Source organism: Protopterus annectens, chromosome 7.part1 (assembly GCF_019279795.1).
Source record: "Protopterus annectens isolate FY-2018-M chromosome 7.part1, PAN1.0, whole genome shotgun sequence".
Lineage (NCBI taxonomy): Eukaryota > Metazoa > Chordata > Ceratodontiformes > Protopteridae > Protopterus > Protopterus annectens.
In genome coordinates this window covers 507,338,697-507,363,683 of record NC_056740.1, presented here as the reverse complement: position 1 = coordinate 507,363,683, position 24,987 = coordinate 507,338,697, and the positions used below count along the sequence as shown (strand labels likewise).

General features: G+C 35.7%; 1 protein-coding gene across 1 annotated transcript in view; it reads right to left on the bottom strand.

Annotated features, from left to right (window-relative positions):
- Positions 1-24,987, bottom strand: part of LOC122807607 — a 1,864,409-nt gene that overhangs the window by 1,475,044 nt on the left and 364,378 nt on the right. Inside the window, exon 6 of the mRNA XM_044078518.1 lies at positions 16,503-16,573. Coding sequence (XP_043934453.1) covers positions 16,503-16,573 — 71 coding nt within the window. The remainder of the gene's footprint in view (positions 1-16,502; positions 16,574-24,987) is intronic.

Below are 24,987 nucleotides of genomic sequence, written 5' to 3'. Positions count from 1 at the left end.
ACCAGGAGCCATACCATAATTTTTGATTCCTGGATGCCCCAGTGCTGTGCTCTAAATTGAGTGCCTTCACCCACACCAGCCATTCCACCTACAGTAGGAAGCTACAACCAGTTATGGGAAGTATTCCCACCTGTGGGGTTTAAATACAGCCAATTTCCAGCACTTTCCATGACTGGCCAGTTTTGAAAAGGCTAAGCTATGGGCACACCTGCTTACCTAAGGTTTGCAGTGCTTAAAGAGGTATACCAATAGGCAGATTGAATTGGCTGCCCTACACATTGCTTACACTTAACAAGCTAAGCTGTGCAGCGGTTAGCATTTCTTAACAGTTAATTAGCATTATATTTGCTTTATGGCAGTGATTTATTATTCATTACAGGTTATATATGTGTCTGGTAGCCATGACCCATGTGTACATACACTGTATGGGGTCCTGGGGACTTGTACACTTTATTACAATAACACCTCATATCTCTCCTTACTGCAGTACTCCAGTTCACATATTTATGTGATAGCTTTGTATACAACATAAGGCTGTATAGAAAGTCCTTTCACATGTTCAGCTTGTTTTCCTATGGAGATGTTTGTTTCTTAAAACCTCACTCTTATGTACTGTTGTGTTGGCTTAGTGGTGAAGTACAGTGACTGCAGAGTGCAGGGTCCTGGGTTCTCAACCTGCAAAGGTTGGTTATTTTTTCCTGCCAAGAATGGCAGCTGATACATATTGACTGATCAAGGCAGTTTTGAGCACTTGTAAGCAGGTTTGTATGGCTTTTGCGTGAGGGTAAGCAATGCTAACCTATGGTTACATATGCTTACAGAGAGTTAGCTTCAATCTTGCTTCACCTGTGTGTGCAATGCTTACCCCCGCGCAAGTGGCCTTAAACCCACCTACTAGTGCTCAAGACTGGTTACTACCACTTACTGATGCTTAAGAGTGCTTACTACTGCTCTCTAGTGCTTAAGATTGCTTACTACTGCTTACTAGTGCTTAAGAGTGCTTACTACCACTTACTAGTGCTTACTAGTACTACATTTTAGACAGTAATAGTGTAACAGTTCTTAGGGAGGTGGGAAATTTGAAGAGATGTATGGTGTTATCATTCATTACACAGTTTACCTTCCATTTGTATCTGTGATACTGTATGGGTCACATGACTATCTGTGGACTTTGCATCATTATGACAATGACTCCTCACATCTACATTAAATGCAGTATTGCAGTTCAGAAGTATATGTTATTTATTAGGTCATGCAATAAAAATATTTATCATAGACAGTGATTTGGAAGTGAAAATGGAATGTACTGCAAGGGGACTCGAACCAGGAATAACTGCTTGTAAGGTCAATGCTCTGCCCACTACACTATTGCTATACTGGTTCATTTGCATATATCTTGCTTTTTATCCTCTTTCTGTTATTTCACCTGTATTAACCATAGCTAAGCAATGGGCAAACCCATGCACCTACAGTTACACTTCATCCGTTTTATTAAAAAAAAAATCCTTTTTATTTTTCATCTTCAGTATTGCTTTCATACATGTGGGGGGATGTCGCTAGGGATATACATACATCTATGAGTTATCTCATTCATTGTTTATGATCATTGTGCAGTCCTTCATTGCAGGAGCATGCATATTGTGAGAGCTCTGCTCTCAGACTTGCCCCCTGCACTCGTCCACGCTCAGTGTGGGATTAGGAGCTCAGGCAGCGTGCCTTCATTAATCCTCCTAAGCAGCCACTTCCGCGAAGGACTAGACTAGTCCTACATGAAAGATTAGTAAATCTGGGGGAATATGTTTTTATTTTTCATTTGCAATACAATAACACAATCCCAACCCCCAGTCCATAAACCTCTGTTATCATATATTTTTGTAATGTCCATAACCTCTTTGCATACATTCTTTAAATAGTCCTTCAGTACTTCTTTTTCTACTTCACTTCATAACTGCACATACATTTTCTTTTTTGTCTTTCTGTTAAATGCCTGAATAGCATATAAGTTCCATTGACTATAATTTTTCTTTGCTTCATACTGCTCTAGAAATTGCTCCATATACTGTATTCATTCAAATAAAATTTTACAAAAGGAATCTTAATATGAATAAATGCTCTTACCCATCTGGATGAAATACCCAAGGGTGCAATAATATTATCCCAGATTTCATACCTACTGAGTTATTTCTCCTTCTTACTGATTATTCCTACAAACTACATCTTCCTTCTCGCAACCATTTTGTTTTCTTCCATCTTTTCTCCTTCTTTCACGGATTGCCCATATGACGTCTTGCCCTCTTTTTTTATTTCTTCCACTTTTTCTGCCTGGATCCTGTAGATATTTTTCCCCCACAACACTGCTTTTTCACTTTATGATTCACTCTGATTAATTAAATCATTAAGATACATATCCTGCACAATTTCCAAATGAAGGGTTATAATAATATATCCTTACTGCAATCCATTGTCTTCTTCGAACAATATCTCCTGGAAGATCACTTCTAAATCCTGTGAAGATTCAGTAACCTTCTCTTCCTTCTCCTCCTTCTCTTCTCCCTTCTCATTCATTATAAATGTCCGTTCCTCTCCTTTGTGTATTATTTCTTCTGATGGCAGCATTTTTGCAATAGGCTCAACTTCCTTCACACTTAAAACTTAAACCATCCACTTCTCATTCCAGTTCTCTCTCGATTACTTCTTCCATGCTGCAAGTACTCACCATATTTCTTCATGCTACTCTAAACCACCTCCATGCCTGGAATAGAAACAGGAAGTGCTACATCAAACAGCATTCCCCACTCACAAAAGACTAGGGGTCCTTTATTCACATAATTAGTAGGTATTTACACAATCAGTAGTTACATATTTCCATTATATATTCATATTTACAACTATTATAATATATATATATATATATATATATATATATATATATATATATTTATATACATATACTGTTTCCCTATCATATCCTCCTTTTACATTTTGCTTTATCATATGAAGCACATACTTATTAATTTTTTGACCCCCCACTCCAATTTTCACAACCAAAACCTTATTTTTTCAACATTATTGCAAAGCCCCATTTTGTATTGAGCATGATTTCCTAAACCTGCTGATTCCAGATCAACAATAATATAGAAAACATTTTTTATCAAGATTTTCAACCTCTTTCTTACTTTTGTGTCCGCAGTAATCAAATTCAGTCATGTCCATATTTAAATTGTTTACATCTTTAACGTATGTTCTCTCTTTATTTTCCCATAGCATTTTTACCTTTTTACATTGTATGAAAACGTTCACAAATTTCATATTCATCACAATATAAACAAACTCTGTCTTTTATACTTTTATATGGCATATTTGCCTTCAGCAGTATTTTTTGTATAGACATCCATAAAAAAATCCTGACCTTCTATATATCTTTTACAACTTTTCATTCTTGCAGCAATAGCATTCCTTTTCTCATCATTTAATTCCTTCCATGGATATAGCCTGTAATATTTTTACATTATCTTATCATGCCATTTTTTTCTAATATTTTCAATTACGTTCACATTCATTTTTCACAAAATAATCTTATCTTGATAATTTTCCATTACTTTTCTACAACAACTCCTCCCTTTTTTTAGAACCATTCCATTTTATATTTCACACTTAGCATTTTTGTTACTAAAGTAGTATCATTATCTTTTTAAATACTTCATTACTGTATACAAATTTAAAGATGATGCATACATTATAGGTTTTATTAACCCAAAACCTCCTTTTTCATTTTTCACATATAACACTTCTCTTTTCACAGGGTTTAACCTTGACCCCCAGATAACGGTAAATATTATACTGTATACATATTTTTCTATGCTAAAGACGCTGGTTAAATAAGTAATATTTGCTAATAGTAGTGAATTCATTAAGTGTACTTTTTCTTTGAAGGAAAGCCTAAAGTAATTCTAAAACACACACACATTGATTTAATTTTCTTTATTCTCTCTTTCCATATAGAATTTATAATTTCCTGTTCCCCAAAGTTTATTCCATATTAAATTCAACTCCATCAAGCTTTCCTTTAAAAAGTAAACCTTGACTTCTATCCTTATCTAAAATCTATTAATCAGCTCTATTATCTGTTAATCCTTATTTAAAATCTATTAATCAGCTAATGTTTAATTTACCCCTGGCTTTTATCAGGGTTTAACTCTAACGTGTGGAACATGTTTATCATTGTTTGCTTATGTACTCTTTGTCAGAATTATACTTGTAACATGTTTTTAATGTTTCTGTTTACCTTGGAGCTTTTCTCCCTGGGCCTCCGCTGAAAATGGACATGCATCCAGTCGGACTATCCCAGTCAACAAATGTAAAATACATAAATAAATAAAAAAAATTAATACTAACCCAAAGACCTTAATAACTTCTTGTATTTGTCTTATTACTATAATCATGCTAACTTCATTTTTATTTTAATGAAAATGTCATCTGCATAATTTAACAACATAGGCATTTTTATTCCTCCCTTACAAATATAACTACTAGTATCCATCTCTTTATTCACGTATGTAGAGTTTACATTCATTACTAATATGAAATAGTGTACCACTCAATGGGATTCCTTATATAATACTTCTCTCTAACTTTATATCTTTACACAACTATCCATTTATCATACTATTCACTATATTATACTTATATGCTGACATACACTCACTTTTAATCCTCTGACATATATTATACATATCAAATATATCCCATAATATTTAGTGGTATATTAAATCAAATACTTTAATTAAGTTTCCTACCATTACTTTTGCCTTAGCATTTCTAGCTACTGTATCATCTATTAATTCCCTAATTAAGTTTTGAAGTTTGTTACCTTTCATACCACACACATAATCATTTACAACGCTACCTACTTTTCCTTCCAACCTTTTCTGTAATATTTTCATTAAAAAAAATATAATCCATATTATGTAATACAACTGGTCTCCAATTTTGAATTTCTTCCTTGTCTCCTTTTTCACATATAAACCTAATGATACCCCAACATAACTCTTTATACATAAAACATTTCTCTAACCTTTCATTTAATACCTTTATAAACCCTTTCTTTACACTATATTCAGATTTTTGCACATTTTATATGCTATTATTTTCGGTCTTGCAGCTGGATCTCAGTTCATTTCTTTCATTACCTGTTCTAGTTCTTTTATTCCTTTCAAAAATATATTAGTTTATACAATGACAGCTCTGTTTTTTGCTCATTTCATATATTGTCAGTTCCTTAATACATAAACATTCATCATTCTTCTCTATACAATCAATCATATCTTTATTTAAATTCTTATAATTCAGTTGTTCCATATATATTTTCTCTTTTTTCTCATGCCATATAACATTTTTTATATTTCAGTTTAAAATGTATCCACCATTCTGACCAGCCTTTGTAAAATTCTCTCATTTCTACATGATCTTTCTATAGCTTCATGACCCCTTTTTCTCCCTTTATCAGCCCATTCACTCCATTTATTCTTTTTTTGCTTTCCCTATTTTTATATAATCATCACTTCCCTTTACACTAATCCATATTTCCCTGCAATCTGAAAATCCTGTCAGTAAAACCCCTTGTGCAGCTGCTACTAAACTTTCTGATAATAAAAATATAATCAATTTCTGTTCTTTTTTCCCCTGTTCCATATGTCCAAGTCTCTAAATTCCATATTTTTAACTTTCTGTATTTTATAATGTCCTTTGCTACTTTAACATCATAAGCCTTTTTGTTTGGTTGCCTTAGTTTACAATTAAAGTCCCCTATTACAATTATCTCCATATTAACCGCTACATATTATATTATCCTTCTAAACATCTCTTCCCTTTCCTTTTTTACTACATAAGCATATAATGCAATAATTCTGATAACATGTTCTCTCCATCATATGTCAATAGCAGTAATTCTCCCTGTTATGACAAAAGCAATATACAAAACTTTAATTGTATCTTTGTATAAAGCAAGTCACTTTCCCAAAATTCCATATTGCATTTTTCCCACCACACTTTTGTTTGATATGTTTCTGTTTTTGATAAAATATAATGTCTTCTAGTATAATATAATCACTATCTAGCTTTTTACACCGCTTTAAAATACCTATCTTTCTTTCCAACTTTTACAACTATTTACATTTAATGACAAGACTTTACATGTAACTCTACTTTAATTAATAATCTATATTCATCCCTTCCCTTTCTTTTTTCTTTTTTAAGTCATCTATATTTTCCCTTTCCTTTCTCTCATGGTTTTTCCAATTACATTTCTTTTTGTTTAACTATATTCCATTTAACATCATCATTCTCACTTAAACTTGACTTTTCTTCCTCTTTCATATATTACAGTATTTAAATCATCTTTCACTTTATCTTTTTGAAATATTTGTTCCATATCAGTATTACTGCTATCATTTTTTTATTCATTTCTTTCTCTTCTACATCACTTTCTTTAACTTTATCCTTATCTCCGTGTTCTGTTACATTCTCTGTTAAATCTAAAATTACTTCATTTTCTCTTCACACCTCCCCCCAAATGTCCCAGTTTTTTATATTTATAACATTTTGGTTCACGATCTTTTGCATCATGTCATAAATGCCCACATGTAAAACATCTTCTTTTTTTACATTTATTAATTAAATGATCCATTTTCCTATACTTAAAGCACATTTTGACTGACCCCAATATCTAACCAAGCCTATATCTCCTTCAATATTAATAACACTTGGAATATGCACAATACAGTCATTTTCCAATTTCAATCTCACATTGTAATCCCACACCGCAGTCCATAAACTTTTATTATACACTTTTAATAAGTTCAGCACATCATTACATGTATTTAATAAATAATACTTTTTAAAAGTCTCTTTCAACTTCAGTTCTGAATTGAATGTTTTTTTTTTTCTTAGTTTCCCTAAAAGAGGGCTTAAGTACATATAAATTTCATGGTGAACAATGTTTCTTTTTTTTTTTTTTTTATTCTTCTATAAACTTTTCCATTATCTGCCTAATCTTGAAAATAATGTTACAAAAAGTCTCTTTATTAATATGAACGAATGCTCTTACCTCATTTGGTTTGATTCTAAGCATCGTAATGACTTCATCCCATACCTTATATCTAACCATTGGAGCATCTTCCTTATTTTCAATTTGTACATTAAATAGTCTTTTTCCTTTAACATCTGTTTTTTTCTCTTCTCTCTTGCCATGCATTGCTTTTTTCACCATATCAGCATATAGGTTCATAGGTTCATACTAGGCTATCTGCCCTAGGGCATTTATAAGCCTAGCCAGAATGTGTTTGGCTTTCGCCACCCATTTTAAATTTATTTTACTATGCCCTTTTTTGAGGTTAGTATACTGTGCCTCTGTCTAACAGTGACACAGAAGTGATACCCGGGGTAAACCTACGACCTCCCATCCACTCACCAAGATTCCTCTTGAAGAGAGTCAATGAGGGACTCTGCCTAACCTGGACTGGGATTTTATTCCAGAGTGAAGGGAGCCTCTGGGTTATGAATCTGTCCCTCCAGCAAGTCCTATTTATTTCACTGCTGAGGTTCAAGTCTCTCGAGCACGTAGCTCGATGGGATTTGGATTTTCTGAGGTGTAGCATGTCCATTAATTCTGGGTTGGACATGGCTTTATACATCAGGCACAGATTGCCTCTGAACAGGTGGTATGCCACTGAGCCACTGAGTAGAGCTGGAGTTTCTTTAACCGGGCAGCATATGGCATCTGTTTGAGCCCTTTGATCCTCTTAGTGAGGTACTTTTGGGGTCTTTCCAGTTGCTGCAGGTGTCTGGTAAGGTACATTCCAAAAGGGGCATTGTACTCAATTATGGGCCTGATGAGGGATGAGTAAAGAGGCACGATGACCTCCCCTGATCTAGATGTGAATCCCTTCATGATTAGGTGGGCTATATAAAATGTTTTTCTAACCACTTTGGCCACGTGGTTGTCAAATGAGAGATTGCTATCAACTTGGGTCCCCAGGTCCCTAATTACTTCTTCTGTACTTAATGGATTACAACCTATGTGGTAATTTGTGGGCACTTTGTTTTTGCCAAAGGGGATGACTATACACTTTTTGGCATTTAGCTTGAGGCCATGGCTCTGGCACCAGTTGTCTGTTTCTATGAGGCCCTTTTGGAGGATGCTTGTGTCAGCTGGAGAGTCGATTATGGCACCCAGTTTGCAGTCATCTGCGAACTTGGTCAGCAACAGTCCTTCCATGTTGGCCTGTACCTCCGAGAAATATATACCGAACAAGAGAGGTCCCAGGACTGAGCCTTGTGGGACACCACTTGTAACTGGTTTGGAGTCTGACATGGCTCCAGCAATTCTAACCATGTGGGTTCTGTCCTTGAGCCAGTTTGCAATCCATCTAGTGACATAGGGGTTTATATTTAAGCTGGTGAGCTTATCTATAATGCCCGAGTGGGGTATTGTATCGAAGGCTTTTGCGAGGTCCAGGTAGGCTGTGTGGACCACCTTCCCCTCATCAATGGCCTTGGTGACTGTTTCAAAGAAATCAACCAGGTTTAAGAGGCAGGATCTGCCCTTAACAAAGCTGAACTGGGTAGGATCCAGTGTCTGTAGGTCCCCAACATCTTTATTTATGAGGTCCATGATGATCCTTTCCATAGCTTTGCAGACCAAGCTAGTCAGGCTTATGGGGCGATAGTTTCCAGGATCCGTTGAGGCACCACCTTTATGGAGAGGGACCACTGTTGCTGTACGCCACTCTTTGGGCACATATCCTGTCGTAAGGCTGAGATTGAACAGTAGTTTTATGTTTGGGTTTAGCTCTTCTTGGAGTTCATGTAGGACGCAGCCCAGGACACCGTCTGGTCCCATTGATGCTGTGTTTTTTGCTTTGGAGAGGCTGGCTCTTACCTGAGCATCTGAGATGTCAGGGGAGCAGCACTCTACTGGGATAGATATTTGCCCTTTTGGTGGGGAGGGGGAAAGTTTGCGCTGAACCTGTCAGCTAGGATGTTGGCAATGTCTGTGGGTTCGGTGTATTTTTTGTCATTTTGGACTAATTCTGAGCATATCTGGGAATTACCACCCAGGTTCCTAACATAACTAAAGAAAGCCTTGTAATTATCCTTAGTGTCCTGTGCAATTTTTCTCTCGAAGCTGGCCTTAGACAATTTTATGAGTGCCCGTAGTTTTTTGCTAATACTGATCAGTGATGCCTTCCCTTTTTGGGATTTTGCTCTATCATTTAGTAGCTTCCTCCTTCTACTGTATAGTTTGTTTATGGCTGGGGTCCACCAGACAGGACGTCTGCCCTTGGAGGATTGGGTATTGGTTTTATTTGGGATCGCATGAACCATGCATTCCTGAAGGTGTTCATAGAATGCGTTTATAAAGGATTCTGCGGTCTGGGCCATATTTTCCACAGGCCCGGGGGCTTTGAAGGATTCCACCTCGGTTTTGAGGTGTGTGAAATTTGCTTTAGAGAAGTTTTTCACTGTGGTTTTCTGGGCAGGGGGTGGGGTCGGGATGTGAATATCCAGTGAGATTAGTTTATGGTCTGATCTTACCAGTGAGGGATACACTTCTGGTCTGGAGCATAGAGTCCCCATGTTGGTGATGATCAGGTCCAGTATGTTTTCCCCTCTTGTGGGAGTGGTAACAAGTTGTTCCATAGCATTTGAGTTTATAAATTCTAGGAAACTTTGGGCTAGGGTGTTGGAGCTAGAGTAATGCTCCCAGTCTATGTTTGGGTAGTTGAAGTCGCCCAATATAATGGTGTTTGGAGAGACCTTCGTATTTTCCAGTGTTCTCACGAAGGCCGAGTGGGGTTCCTGAGTTTGGGAGGGTGGTCTGTAGCAGGCTATAAACTGGAAGGCAGTTTTACCCACTGTTAGTTGCACATGGATAGTCTCTGATGCTTCGTGTTTTGCCACCAACCTGGAGGTGTGGGTATCTTTGATGAATATCGATACTCCCCCTCCTTTTGTGGTTCGGTCCAAGTTTTGGGGCCAAAAAGCATGGTATGAGGTATAACCTGGTAGTGCTGGGGTGGTCTCGGGAGCCCTGAATCAGGTTTCTGTTACTGCACAGATATCGATGTTCTCCATGCTAAGGAGAGTTTTGATTGCGTGCATCTTGAGGTTTAGACTTCTGGCGTTGAGTAGCATTACTCTTAGTTTCTTATCCCTTGTGATACCTATGGAGGTGGGTTTGTCTTTTGAGCCTTGCCTAAAAAAGGCATTATGGGGCTAGCAAGAGCCTTTGCCAATATCCGAAAGCCCAGGGGTGACAGGTGCAAGCCTTCCCTAGTGAAGCATCGTGACTTGTCGAGCATATCATCCCAAGCTGACAGGCATTGGATCCCCTTTGAATGACACCAGTACTTAAGCCAATTGTTAAAATTGATCATCTTGTCTTCATATTGTGGCATCATTCTTGGTGAGGGTAAGATGCTACTCAAGGTCAGGGTCATACCAGCCCGGGCTACATGCTCAGAGAGCTCCTCTATGTCTCTTTTCATGTAGTCCAGGGAGGTACATCTCAGGTCATTCACACCAGCATGGACAATGACTGAGTCATATTTGTACTTGCCTTGGAGTGACCTGAGTGCTTGTGTTATGTGGCAGATCTTAGCGCCTTACAGGCTGCTCACCGTGACCCTCTCCTTGTTCAGCCTGGTGAGCGGGACGTCAGTGTGCCTGACGATAGAGTCACCTATTACAAGTGTATCAGGTGTGTTGTTTAGTCTTAAGGTTTGTGACTGTTCGGCACACTGGCTTTGTGAGATATGTGTTGCACGTGTTTTGTTTTGGGGTAGCGGTTGCTTGGGTGTCTGCTTTGGAGGTCTCTGCTGCTTAGGCAGATCTTTATTTAGAGCCTCCGAGTATGTTTTTGTGTGATTATGTGTTTGGTTTGCTGTCGTGGTAGGTCTATGTGAGACTGGAATTGCAGTGAGTGTGGTTTCCTTCTCCTCCTGACTGGTTATGCCAGTACTGAGTTGAGAGAGCTTAGCCTCCAGTTTGGCTATATGGTTGCATCTCTCACATGTGTTGGAATTTGTTGGGAGGAGGAGAGGGTTGTCTGTGTACATGAGGCAGTTGTAACATTGCCTCAAGATTCCCAGATTCACCAGTTGGACCGGAGAGGAGATTGACAACTGACCTTTGGACATGCTAGAATAATATTGGGAATTCCTTTATAATTGAAAACAAGGGCCAGTGGGGAGTGAGGGTGTAGTGCTTTTAATTTTTAGTGCTGACTTATATAATTGCTTTAGTGAGCAAGTGCCAGGTAACTTAAGTGCAATGTGTTACAGGTAACTTAAATGCAAATATGACAAACAGTAACTTTCTTTCAAGTGAAACAAGGAAATAAGTACAGTAAGCAATGCAGATATCACTAGTGATCCACAGAAGTGCTGAGAAGCTGCGTATTAGGTGGAATTAGCGTTCCAGGGAAATAACAAGCAAACAAACAACAAGCATATAAACAAAGCTAGATTCAGCAGGCCTGGATCTAGTCTATGCTACAGCAAACAAAGTGTACCAATTTCAGTAAGATACAGTTCAAATATTCAGGCATTATAAACCTTTAACCAGAAATTCCCAGCTCAGAAGGCCAGAGTCCAGCCTCTTCTGCCACAAGAGTGCAGACCACGAACCTTCTTAATGTAAAATAACTGGCCTGAAGCCCAAGTGCTTAAACCAGAACTAATACACTTTACGAATAAAAGACACTGGTCTTTCAATCAGCAGTTCCCAACTTAGAAGGATGAAAGCTACCTGTCCTGCCACCACACAAACCTTCCTAATGTAAAACAACTGGTCTGAAGCCCAAGTGCTTAATCCAAAAGACTTAGAATGATAGCTACACTTTAATCAAGTTACTACCAAGCAGTAATAAATACAATTGAATACTTTAGACAATGCCTGGATTAGTGCTCAAGTTACACAAACAAAGCTAGATCCAGCAGGCCTGAATCCAGTCTATGCCACAGCAAACAAGGTGCACCAACTTCAATAAGAAGCAGTTCAGATATGCATGCACTATAAGCCTTTAACCAGAAATTCCCAGCTCAGAAGGGCAGAGTCCAGCCTCTCCTCCCACAAGAGTGCAGACCACAAACCCTCTTAATGTAAAATAACTGGCCTGAAAGCCCAAGTGCTTAAACTAGAATCAATACACTTTTAGAATAACAGACACTGAGCCCTCAATCAGCAGTTCCCAACCTAGAAGGATGTAAGCTACCTGTTCTGCCACTACAGTGCAGACCACAAACCCTCTCAGTGCAAAACAACTGGTCCGAAGCCAAAGTGTTTAAACCAAAAGGCTTAGAATGAGTTACACCAAGCAGTAATAAATACAATTGAGTACTTTTAAGATGATGCAAAAGTAAAATAAAGTAGGTAGAAACACAAGTACAGTAAAAGCAGATTAATTGTTTTTTATTTTCTGAACAAGTGCTGAGATCAAAGAAACAGATTTGAGTGCTGAAACTAGAAAACTGGCTAGTTATAAGAAAAAAAACTAAGCTAGAAGGCTTCCCTCCAACACAGAAGGGCTTGGGGGCTCAGAAGCCTACAAATAACCTATACCACTTAACAGACCTAACAGGAAAGGCAGGAAACAAGCTTAATTTTTTTTTCTGTTTCCCAGATGCTCTCTTTGTACACAGTAGGAGTGCCTGAAATCAGAATATGATCTCACTGCACTCAGTTGAGTGAGCAAATGAGATGGGCCCAGAAGGAGTATCCAAACACAAATTTACAAGAAGGGCGGGCAGTTTCAAGGCCACTAAGATTAACACCAAAACAAAAACAGGGAGGGTGGGTGAGACTAACTGAAGAGCAGAGTCAAAACTTCCAGTTCAGTTAATATTCCTGCAACACAGTTAAAACCAATTTAAATACTGTATTTTAAAAAAAAAGTGCAGATAAAGGTACTTAAATTCTCTTATACATCCAGTTGAATGCAGCTAGTTCTTAGCCGGCCAAAGCTGAGGTTTTTAAGCAGAAAATATTTCACACTGTACCACTTAAATAGGCAAGGACAGGAAATCAAAGAATGTGGCTCCCCCACACCTGTAATTACTAGCAAATAACAAAATTCAGCAAACACTGACTAACTTCCAGTTCAGTTAATATTCCTGCAACACAGTTAAAATCAATTTAAATACTGTATTTTTTTTAAAAAAGTGCAGATAAAGGTACTTACATTCTCTTATACGTCCAGTTGAATACAGCTAGTTCTTAGCCGGCCAAAGCTGAGGTTTTTAAGCAGAAAATATTTCACACTGTACCACTTAAATAGGCAAGGACAGGAAATCAAAGAATGTGGCTACCCCCACACCTGTAATTACTAGCAAATAACAAAATTCAGCAAACACTGACTAACTTCCAGTTCAGTTAATATTCCTGCAACACCGTTAAAAATCAATTTCAATACTATATTTTTTGAAAAAAAAAAGTGCAGATAAAGGTACTTAAATTCTCTTATACTTCCAGTTGAATACAGCTAGTTCTTAGCCGGTCAAAGCTGAGGTTTTTAAGCAGAAAATATTTCACACTGTACCACTTAAATAGTCAAGGACAGGAAATCAAAGAATGTGGCTCTTTATATCCTCACTCTGCTGTCCTTCCTTCTGTAGTCTGTCCATCATTTCTCCCAAGGACATGTCTTTTCCATTTTTTGGCTCATTTTCCTTCACCCCCAATAAATTATCCTGCAACCCTCCAGACTGGAGGGTTGTAACAACACAATCCTGTATTGTAACTTCTCCTTTGAATAAATTCTGATGGAATAAGACCTCCATATCCAATTCCACAGCCTCTGACACATTAACTTTCCTTTGAAAAGACTCAACTGCCTTTTCCCCACCTCCAACACACAATCTTCTCATTTTGACCTCTCCTTCACCTCCGATTCCTTGACTGTTAATTTTAAGACATCAGCATTATGGTCACAATCCACCTCTCAGCTATCCTCTCTGAATTCCATGTTTGCTTCAACCTGCTTTCTGCTTCTCTGAATGGCCTATGCACCTGGTCCAGAAGACAGGAGTCACCACCACGAAAAGAGTTCCTGTATGATAAAAAGAGTAGAGGTAGTTCCCAATTGCCCTGGCTAAATTAACCCTAACAGTATAAATATCACTTTGGGTCTCCCCTGAAAAAAGGCTACTAACCTGATCAAAAAAGGTAAATAAATAAATTTAGTTTTATCTCTTTTCTGGCTTTCCCTTCTAAGAATACCTTACCTTCTCTACACAGTCAGTGCTAAAGACATACGAACAATCCATTTTGGTATTCAAAACCTATACTGTAATGAAAGCCTTAGCAAGGCAGAAATAAGCCACATCCACTGTCAAACCTATATCAAGATCTCCTGCTACCTTTGCAGAGAAAGCCTCGAGATTCCAAAAGCAAAATCTTTTCCATTCTTAACAGAAATAAGTCCACTGTGTCATTCTGGATAATCTTGGTTATAACTCCAGGATTGCGCACAGAATATTGATTATGCTGAAGAGGCTAAAATTGTATGGGTCTGATATGAACCTCAACCACTTGCAAACTAGTACAACTGAACCCTATTGCCATAAGCCAATGTTATGTCTGGGTGCAAACACTGACATGAGTAATAAGGGCATTTTGTATGTTTTACTTGACTATGTGTAGGAAATTTCAGCTATGTTTTTAAGGCAAGGGCTTAGTGGTGCCTTTAAAACTTCTTGGAGCATTATCCTTACTACTTCCTAATGCAACCCTAATGACACTTCCAAAGGCACTGTCCTGGTATTTTCATTAGTCACTCATATATATGCATTCACACATGTACCTGCAAATATGTGCTTTAGAAATTATTTGTAATATGGGATTAAACATGCAGAAATTTTGATCTCTAGCTCCCAAGATGTTTTAAACTATTTTTCTCACAAGAATGATCACAGCTCTATAGAATATTATATATTATTGAACTATTTCAGATAAACTGGACAAAAAAGTTTATCTTTAAAATAGAAAAATTATAATTGAGGTAATTTTTTAACTGCTGTTTATCCTTGGAAGACATGGCTAGAAAATTTTCCATTAACGATAAGGAATCAGCCATGCTCATGAATCTGCTCTTTGTTAGAGTAAAAGTACACAACATATATATATATATATATATATATATAGATAAACACAGATCCCTGTGTTGAGGCACAATAGTTTTTCAGCCTTAGGGGTTAAGATGTCTGCTTCCCATAAGGAAAAACAATAGACAACAGGGAAACTGGTACTTGTGAGCAACAAAGCTACTGGCTGAAAATAAAAACCAAGGTTCACAGTGGAGAACCAAATAAGGGTCCAGACCAAGACTCAAGTCCAAAAATTTAATGAAAACAATCCACAAATGCTTTACACAGAATATACATTTTTGAAACGTCTTCTTCAGAGTGCAAACACAGAATGACAGTGAAGTACTCTTAAATAGATGTTCAAAATTAATTGTCCAGTAGGACCATGTTCAATCAAACAATTACAACCAACAAAACAATTAAATATAAATTAAGTTAATATAACTTAATTTATATTTAATTGTTTTGTTGGTTGTAATTGTTTGATTGATCATGGTTCTATTGGATTAATTTTGAACATCTATTTAAGAGTACTTCACTGTCATTCTGTGTTTGCATTCTGAAGAAGACGTTTCGAAAACGTATATTGTGTGCAAAGCATTTGTGGATTGCTTTCATTAAATTTTTGGACTTGAGTCTTGGTCTGGACCCTTATTTGGTTCTCCACTGCGAACCTTGGTTTTGGTTTTGGCATTTTATCGTTCGCTTCCATCTCCTTGTTTGGTACTGGCTGAAAATCCTTAACAATCAGGAAAAAACTATACACTGTAAACAAGCTTGGTTGAGACTTCAGCGTAACCAAGCAGTTGTAATTTGTTTAGAAATCAAAATGTCTTTATTGACAAACAAATAGATGAGTGCTTTTCAGATCTGATAAAGCTCATTTAAGGGCAGAAGTGTTCATCTATTTATTTTTTTAATAAAGAAGTTTTGTTTTCTAAACAAGTTATTATGGCTTGATTAATCTGAAGCCTCAACCGAGCTGTTTTTCCTGATTTTTTGGGATTCTCAGCCAGTGGCTTTGTTGTTCGCAAGTACTAGTTTTCTCAGTGGTATATATATATATATATATATATATATATATATATATATATATATATATATATATATATATATATATATATATATATATATATACACATACAGCGAGAGAGAAATGTGTGTGTGTGTGTGTGTGTGTGTGTGTGTGTGTGTGTGTGTGTGTGTGTGTTTGTATATATATATATATGTAGAGAGAGAGAGAGTGAGAGATAAATAGAAAGTCATATATGGATATATAGATATAGATATATAAACATATAAACATACTGACAAAGGTATATAGACACATATATATATATAAGTTAAAGAAAAAAATACCTGGTCTTGGTAATCTGTTTTAGAGCCTTTGAGTTTCTGTAACAATAAGTAGGCTTCATCAAGTGGGATACCTGAAACAGATAGCACATTATGTTTCTCTGGTGAGAAAATATAAAATAAGCACCTTAATTAAAAAATGAACTTAAGCATCAGTAACATAAACGTAAATGGATCACAGAAATTGCAAACCAATTGAGCTAGAAGACCATTTCATCATACTCAGCCTCATGCTGTTCCCTCCTTCTCAAGAAGGTCAAAGAAGATCAGTTGTAAATTTAAGGGTACTGAACCAATCAACCAGGTTTAATATGAAGGATGCTAGGGTTTGTTATACAAAAGGGGTAGGTGTTGAGTAATAAAATTCTCTCTCCAGAGGTGCACTTTTTATGTCCCCTTGATAATTTCAGTCACTAGTACTGGTATTAATGGAGTGATATGACTTGTGTAGATACATGATATTAAGGAGGATGGAGTTTCTAACGGTGTGGACTGCAAGGCATATATCACCATGCAAGATCCCATAAGAAACCCAAGCAATGGAAGATTGCTTCAATACTTTCCTGTTAGCATAGGACTTTAGGCCAACTATCATCTTGATTAGGAACCTTTGGAGATTTACCAGTTTCTTAACATGTCTAGAAAGATGCATCCTGAAGGGGTACTGTACTCAACAAGTGTTTAAGTTGGAGCTGCATAAAGTGTGATGATAGTTTTGTTTGTTCTGCATGACATGCCTGTAAGATCATATGCAATGCAAGACCACCGAGTCTTGTGACCATTTACACATTGGCAGTACCCACGCTTAAACTGCACCTCTTTTTTTAAAGACTGCCAGAAAAGTCAATCCATGGGCAAATTTATAAATAACCATTTAATCATCCAATTCTAATTTGTAGAAAGATAATATATTATACTTCTTAATTTGAAATGGGAGTCTACTCCTTAGGTGGGAATGTGTTACATAATGAATCTTTCTCTTTACTGTTTTTTTTTTTTTTTGCTGTATGTATTAAACAGTGATATGATAATAACACTCAGTTTGCAGTCACCTGCAAACCTAGTTAATCAAAAGTTCTGATTCTCATCCTAGAGACTGGAGGAGTTAATATCAAAAAGGAGGAATCAAGTACTGTGCCCTAGGGAATACTGTTAGCTACCATCTTACTTTCTGAGGTGGTACCTGCCACCTTAACTATGTGGGTTCTTTCATTCAGCCATTTGGCTATCTGCCTCACCATCTACTTTTAAGACTCTTTGCTTATTTATAATGCCAGCATAGGCCATTTTGTCAAATGTTTGGCCAGATCTAAATAAGCTGTGTGAATAAACAGACCTCTGTCAACAGCATTTGTGCCACTCTCAAAGAGGTTAACTAAACTGAATAGCCAGTTTCTACTTTTGACAAAGGAAAACTGATGTGGGTATAGCCTAATAAGTTTTTTGATATCATAATTTATGAGAACTGATATGATACAGTCCATGGCTTTACAAATAAAGCCAGTCAGACTAACTGGTCTATAGATTTCTGGGTCAGTGGCAGGGACTTCCTTGTGCAGAGGCATCAAGGCTGCAGTTCACCATGCTTCAATAAAAAAATCCTGTAGCTAAGCTCAGGACAAAAAAAAAAAACAATTAAAGATGCTGCATATACATAAAAATAATTGCACAATGGTTACCCACTCCCAGGATCTAAACCTGATCTCTCACATGAATAGATCATGCTGGAGAGACAAATATGTGTCACAGAGATTGTCCCTCCTTTGGAATGGAGAGCCCTTCCCTGACCATCTTAAAGGACAATCAGAACCAATGGCTAGGAAATTGAAAATTCACTCCTGGGGTTGCACCCATATCCCTTACAGACAGAGAAAATCTGTAAAAATTGTCAGAACTTCAAATGCTGACCATTTTTATCTTACAGCTAGGGATAGAAAATTGGGTAAATCCTGGGTAAAACTGGCTAGATTTGTAAGGGTTTTTGAGTCGTTAGACTAGTAATCTCCTATGAACCTATGAAGCTATAAGGGGATACACAAGAGAAGCCTGGGGCTATATATTAGGCATTCAGACAAATTATCAAGCCTCATGTAAGTAGTAGTTTTCATTTTAAACAGAAGTACCTATTCCTTTGGGATACTAGCTAGAGGTTAAAGGTATTCAAGAATGTTTGGAATTAAAATAGCTGATTCAGGGGTTAAGTTTAAACTAAATTTGTCTGTTAGTGTATTTGTTATGTTTTCTGGGTTTAGGTGAGGTGAATAACCTTAAGGACTATGCAGAATGACAAGACGAACCTCTCTATTTCTCTGCATAATTGCCAAGCACTGCTAAACTAAGTAATGTCCAAGTAGCAAAAACTCTTAACTCAGATAGTAACTGAATATTTCAGTAATTAAAACACACATCCCTTGTGTATTATTTGTTGCTGTAATGCACTCAAATCAGCAAAAATGTATTTCATATGCTGAATGACAATTTAAGTAAGTAAAGCATACACACACACACACACACACACACACACACACACACACACACACACACACACACACACACACACACACACATGTACATACAGATACAAGCATACAAATCAAAATATATGTATATGACTATATTACTAATTTTGCACTCACAAATTGCCAAGTTAGATTACATCCATACTTCAACTGTCCCTGAATTTGCAGAAAATCCCTGCTTTTCCCCATATTTTGTCCTGACTCTCACAAAACTTTTGATTTTCTGACAAGTTACTGAGGATTTTGGTTAATCAATAAAGTCAGAGATTAGAGTAATATAGTTCTTACTGTTTTGAAAATTCATACTGACATAAAGCCTGTTGTTCTATTACCTTTCTCAGTGAATTAGAGCAATATTTGAATAGTGTCCCTAATTTTGATTCTGAGTCCCCCAACACTATTTCTTGATTTGTCCAGAAGAAGTTGAGAAATATAATTACATTTACAAAAAACAATATGACTTACCTTTTATCAAAAACAAATTTCAGTGACTAACTAAACCAACATAACAAGGAAAATATTTTCCTTTTTTTTCCAAGAAAAAACAAACCACTCTTTTGCAGACAAATTTGTCTAAATAGTTGCACTGTTAGTAAAAGGGTATTTGGTATACACACACACACACACACACACACACACACACACACACACACACACACACACACACACACACACACACACGCACACACACATACACACGCATACACACACACACACACACACACACACACACACACACACACACACACACACACAAAATCTACATATTTATGGATTTCTAACATTTTATTTGAAATACAAAACATAGAACCTTAGTACATTGAAACAAAAGAAAAAAAACAAAACAAAAAAAATAATCATTCGGTCTCATCGGCTTTTGTCCTTCTGTTAGGGACTCATGTTATGTATGCATGTATGTATGTATATATCTATATAGATAGATATATATATATATATATATATATATATATAGATATATATAGAGAGAGAGAAAGAGAAACAGGTACATAGAGAGATAGACAAAGATAGGTATAAATATTGATAGATATAGATACAACTAGAGACAGATAGATATGGATGCACACACATACTGTCACATGTAGACCCAAAAAGACACATGCATGCATATACATTATATGAACAACTGTAGTGAACATCAAATCGATTTCAAAGTTTGACTTAATAATTACTTTTGGATAAGGTAATAAAGTTCAACAATTGTTCAGAAAGCACTTCTTTATACAGCCACCATTTTTCTTGGAATACAATTTTAGAAACAGCACGCCATCACCCTTGTCATATATTAGAAATATTCCAAAAAACAACATTTTCTTAAATTAAAGTATATGATATAATTAATATTATTTATTTTCAGAAATAAGCACTCTATTTCAACTTCATTTAGCCTTGATTTTAATTTTCGTTATTATTAAGAATTAGCTATTTGTAATACATTCATTTATACTGGTACATTTTTTCATTAACTTACGTATTACTTGACACTGATTTAATATAAGATGAACCAAAATGTGAAATGAAAGAGTGATGGCACTTAATAGAATGAAAGACAAAAACATTTTCTCTTTCCGTTTTGTACTAGTACAATAAACTCACTTCTGTAGTGGACTAAAGGATTTTTTTCTGAAATCAACAAAATCTCTTTGGTCAGAATACATTAAACATGCAGTAGAATTTAAGAATGTTAATATTATTTGTTATATATTTTTGAGAGCCTTTTTGGTTGAGTGATTTTCATAGATTTATCTGCATCAAAAGGGATATTGCAATAGATGATAGATTTGATAAAGAGAGCGTACAGAAGTAGAATGCATTTTGGCTCTTGAAGAGATTCCTTTGGAAATTAACTGTGTCAGGGTAGAATAACCTCATGCCTAGTGTGAAAAAACATGATGACTGAATGAGAGGCAGTTGTCCACATAAGCACCCAGGTTTCTTTTGACTGCATCATCTTGAAGAGGAGTGAGATTTATAACCTTTAGGGTGGAAGCAGCCTTTTTTTCTGAATGCTTCTACACTACACTTCTCAATATTTAACATATGAACATTTTCTGAATACCAGCTATATGTAGACTCCAGCCTTTTCTGAAGATGTTTAGTATCTATGGCTGAGTGGACAGAAGTGCCCAGCTTGCAGGCATCAAGAAATGTGATCAAACATACTTCGGTTATGATATTTCTAAAATAAGTGTCAAGCTACAGAGGACTCAGAAATGACTCTGGTATCCCACCAGCTTAAATGTTCCATTCAGAGATTGTACCATGTATTTTCTTTTTTTTTTTTTCTTAATTATCTTTATTAAATGATTTAGCATTCAAACAACAATGTATAAAATTAGAAATATAACAAAATACATGACTAGAAGAACAAAAAAAAAAAAATATATATATATATATATATATATATATATATATATATATATATATATATATAGGTTACCTTCAGTTTACCGACAGTCCACTTCCCCGAAACCCAGTTTACTGACATGTCAAATCACTGACATTCTCAAAGCCGCTGTTTTCCTAGAAATTAAGTAAACACTTGGTTATCCCGATGGAAGAACTACCCGAAGAAAACAAACCCACCAATGGACCAACTCTGAGAATGGACTACTGCGGGGGGGGGGGGCAAAGTTCAAGTAGATGGCCAAGTGTTCACTAACCACATGAGTAAAGTTGGCTTTGGGAATGTCGGTAATTTGAAGTGTCAGGAGAATGTGTGTCGGGGAAGTAGACTGTCGGTAAACTGAAGATAACTCATATATATATATATATATATATATATATATATATATATATATATATACATATAAATCCAAAAGGCACAAAAGGCAGGAGACACCATGCCAAATCTTGTAGAAAAACAGTAAATGTTTATTAAAACAATAAAACAAAATAAAAAGTGCACTGCTTAGCGCTTTCAAGTTAGCAAGCCCTTCATCAGATAGTGCATACTTAACAAACCTATACATTTAAAATGCTCATTGACCAATCAGAAATCAATATTTTACCCTCCTTTTTCTAAGGATGGGTTTTAAAGGGATAACAGTAATTGTTTATTGGCAGAGTGACTTTGCTGCAGGTGACCTTTTTGTGGTTTACCTTTATATATATATATATATATATATATTAAAAACAACCAACACAACTATTTACAAAGGTGTCTACAATACAACACGAATTCTACAATAAATCAAATACTAACATTAATTAATTACATATTAAAAACTGTTTATCTAGAAGTTGTTTAAATTGCAGTCAAGTGTTGTAGGAACACGTGACTGGTTGTTCTTGTCTTGATTGTAATAAGTTCAAAGTGACATACTCCAATTGCAATGTTTACGAATTCTTTCGTAGTTGGAGTAGACTAATTTTTCCAGTTCTTGGCAATAACTTTTTTTGCTACTGTTAAGATACTCCATAAAAGTGGGTACTTTATTCTCATGACATATGCAGGAATTGATATATTAAATAAAATTACAGATTTAGTTACAATACATTTATTATTGAAAACAGGGTGCAAAAGAAAATTCATTTTATCCCAAAATGGTCTGAGCACTACACAATCAAAAAACATATGCTGTCAATCAGCTTTAACATTTAATTTGCACCTCCATCATCTGAAATCCTTTTTGTGCATTACTTCAACTGTATGTGGTATAACGAAAGTTCTGTGCATGAATTTCCAAGAGAATGATCTCCAATTTGGTGAGGAAGTGGTTTGTTTTGATGATAGCAGCATTATTTTTTTATCATCTTCACTTGGATAACTATTATTAATAAGTATGAAAAATACCAATACATTTCTCTGTAATATTTTGTTGTATCTTAACAACTTTATATATTTTAGGTAGAAGAACTTTCGCCATTATTTTCTGGTGCATCAGCATAATTAAAAGATCAATAAACTTCGGAACAGAGTTTATCACTATTGATTGCTTTAAATGAATCTTATGTTCAACTGAGTGTCTACAAATTTTAATGTCTAACCACATTTCTTTGCTTAAATCAAACGTATATATAATATAATCTGTAGTTTGTACTTTTCCACTCTCCATCAGCTGATACCAATATATCAATTATTTTCTTTGAATGTAATCATTGTTGATAAGTAGAATGTACCAATATTATTTTGACTGTAAGTTATAGGAAATGGTAAGAAAATCTATGCTTTATATTCAGGGTTCTTACAAATAAAATTTTTAAAGGTGATCAATATCATTGAAATATAAGAAGAATTAACTGATTTATTCCTACTTTCTGAAAAATAATCTTTTAAGAGTGTTCTTTTTGTGGCCAACTATGATTGTTTAATTACATTCTTTAAGATTATATGCATTTCATTAAAAAGGGTGTTTGATGTTACTTTGGTAATGATTGTTCAAGGAATGTATCATTTGATGGGCAAACATAAACCCAATACTATCATGGGGGATAGTACCAGAAGCCTTGACTATGTTGAGATAAGTAGCATGCATTGAGTGTCCACTATCTACAGTCTCCGCAACCTTTTCCAAAAAGTTTACTAAGTTCAGGAAACTGGACATGCCCTTCATACAACCAAACTGATTGAAATATAAATATAGCTTATTTTCTCAGAGATTGACAGAAGTGGTTAAGGAATACTGGGAACAAATTAGAAGGGATGTTCCATCATTATCACGAATAGAGTTAGGAATTTCTTACCAAAGGGGAAGAAATTTAAAGGATTTTCTGGTGCATGCAAAATATAGAAGACCTATAGAGAAAAAGCTGGAGAATGTGGAAATGAAAGGAACACTTCCTTGTGGTAAATGCTCTGTATGCCAGCATATAATAACAAAAATAGAGAAAATAGGGGGAAAAAGATTTAATACACTGGGAACGTATTCTTGTCATAGTAAAGGTGTGATTTATGGTTTAATGTACCCTTGTAATAAATGCTATATAGGGAAAACAAAAAGATCTTTGGCAGAACGAATAAAAGAGCATGTGAGAGACATCAGTAATAATAAAATTCTCAGTCCTGTAGCTGAACACTTTAATAAAGAACATAAAGGTGATATAAAACCTATGAAAGTAACAGTGCTGGAGCAAGTAACATTACAATATGGTAATGTAGAGCTATTAAAATAGGAAGGAGTATATTTTAATAATGAAATATGACACACTTATACCTAAGGGTATGAACAAAGAATGCAACTGGCATAGTTTTATATAATGTTTTTTTAACTTTAGGAAGAGAATTGAATAATTGTGATAACTTAATTGTTAATTAATTAATTAACAGAAAATGTATAAATAAGAAATCTTTTAACAATGAAAGTTTTTACTCTGTAAATGCTACGGCCGAGGCACTAAGAGAAGTGTGTTCTGTGATTAAAAGTGTTTGGAAAGTAGAGCTGTTTTTCACTGGTCATTCTGTTTTGGTCGTTATAGTAATTTTTAGTTCTACAAGGAGTGGTTACGATAATATAAATCAGTTAAGTTGCATATGACTGCATAAATGAGTTCTATTACGATACATTCCATGGTTTTGCATATAAGGCTGGTGAGGTTGATGGGCTTATACTTACCCAAGACTGTAAAGGACGAGCTGTTATGTAGGGTAAAATCATTGCCTGTTTTCCAGTCATAAGGCATATAAACCCTGTAGACAGCTAAAAGCTGTCTGAACCCACCATGAAAATCTTATTTCTTGCCTTCCGTACACCTGAATGAGAGAGAGAGAGAGAGAGAAGAGAGAGAAAGAGAGAGAGAGAGAGAGAGAGAGAGAGAGAGAGAGAGAGTTCTCCATACAATCATACAATCAGCCATTTCAGATTTCTATTTTCTTAAATTTAGTTTTCATTGTCTGGCTCCTGTAATATCACAAGCTGCATCAATTTGAAACTGTACATTAGACAGTAAGTTAAAAAGACACTGGCTTATGTTGACTGGCTTTGTATTTTATTCAGCTGGAAGTGTGAGCA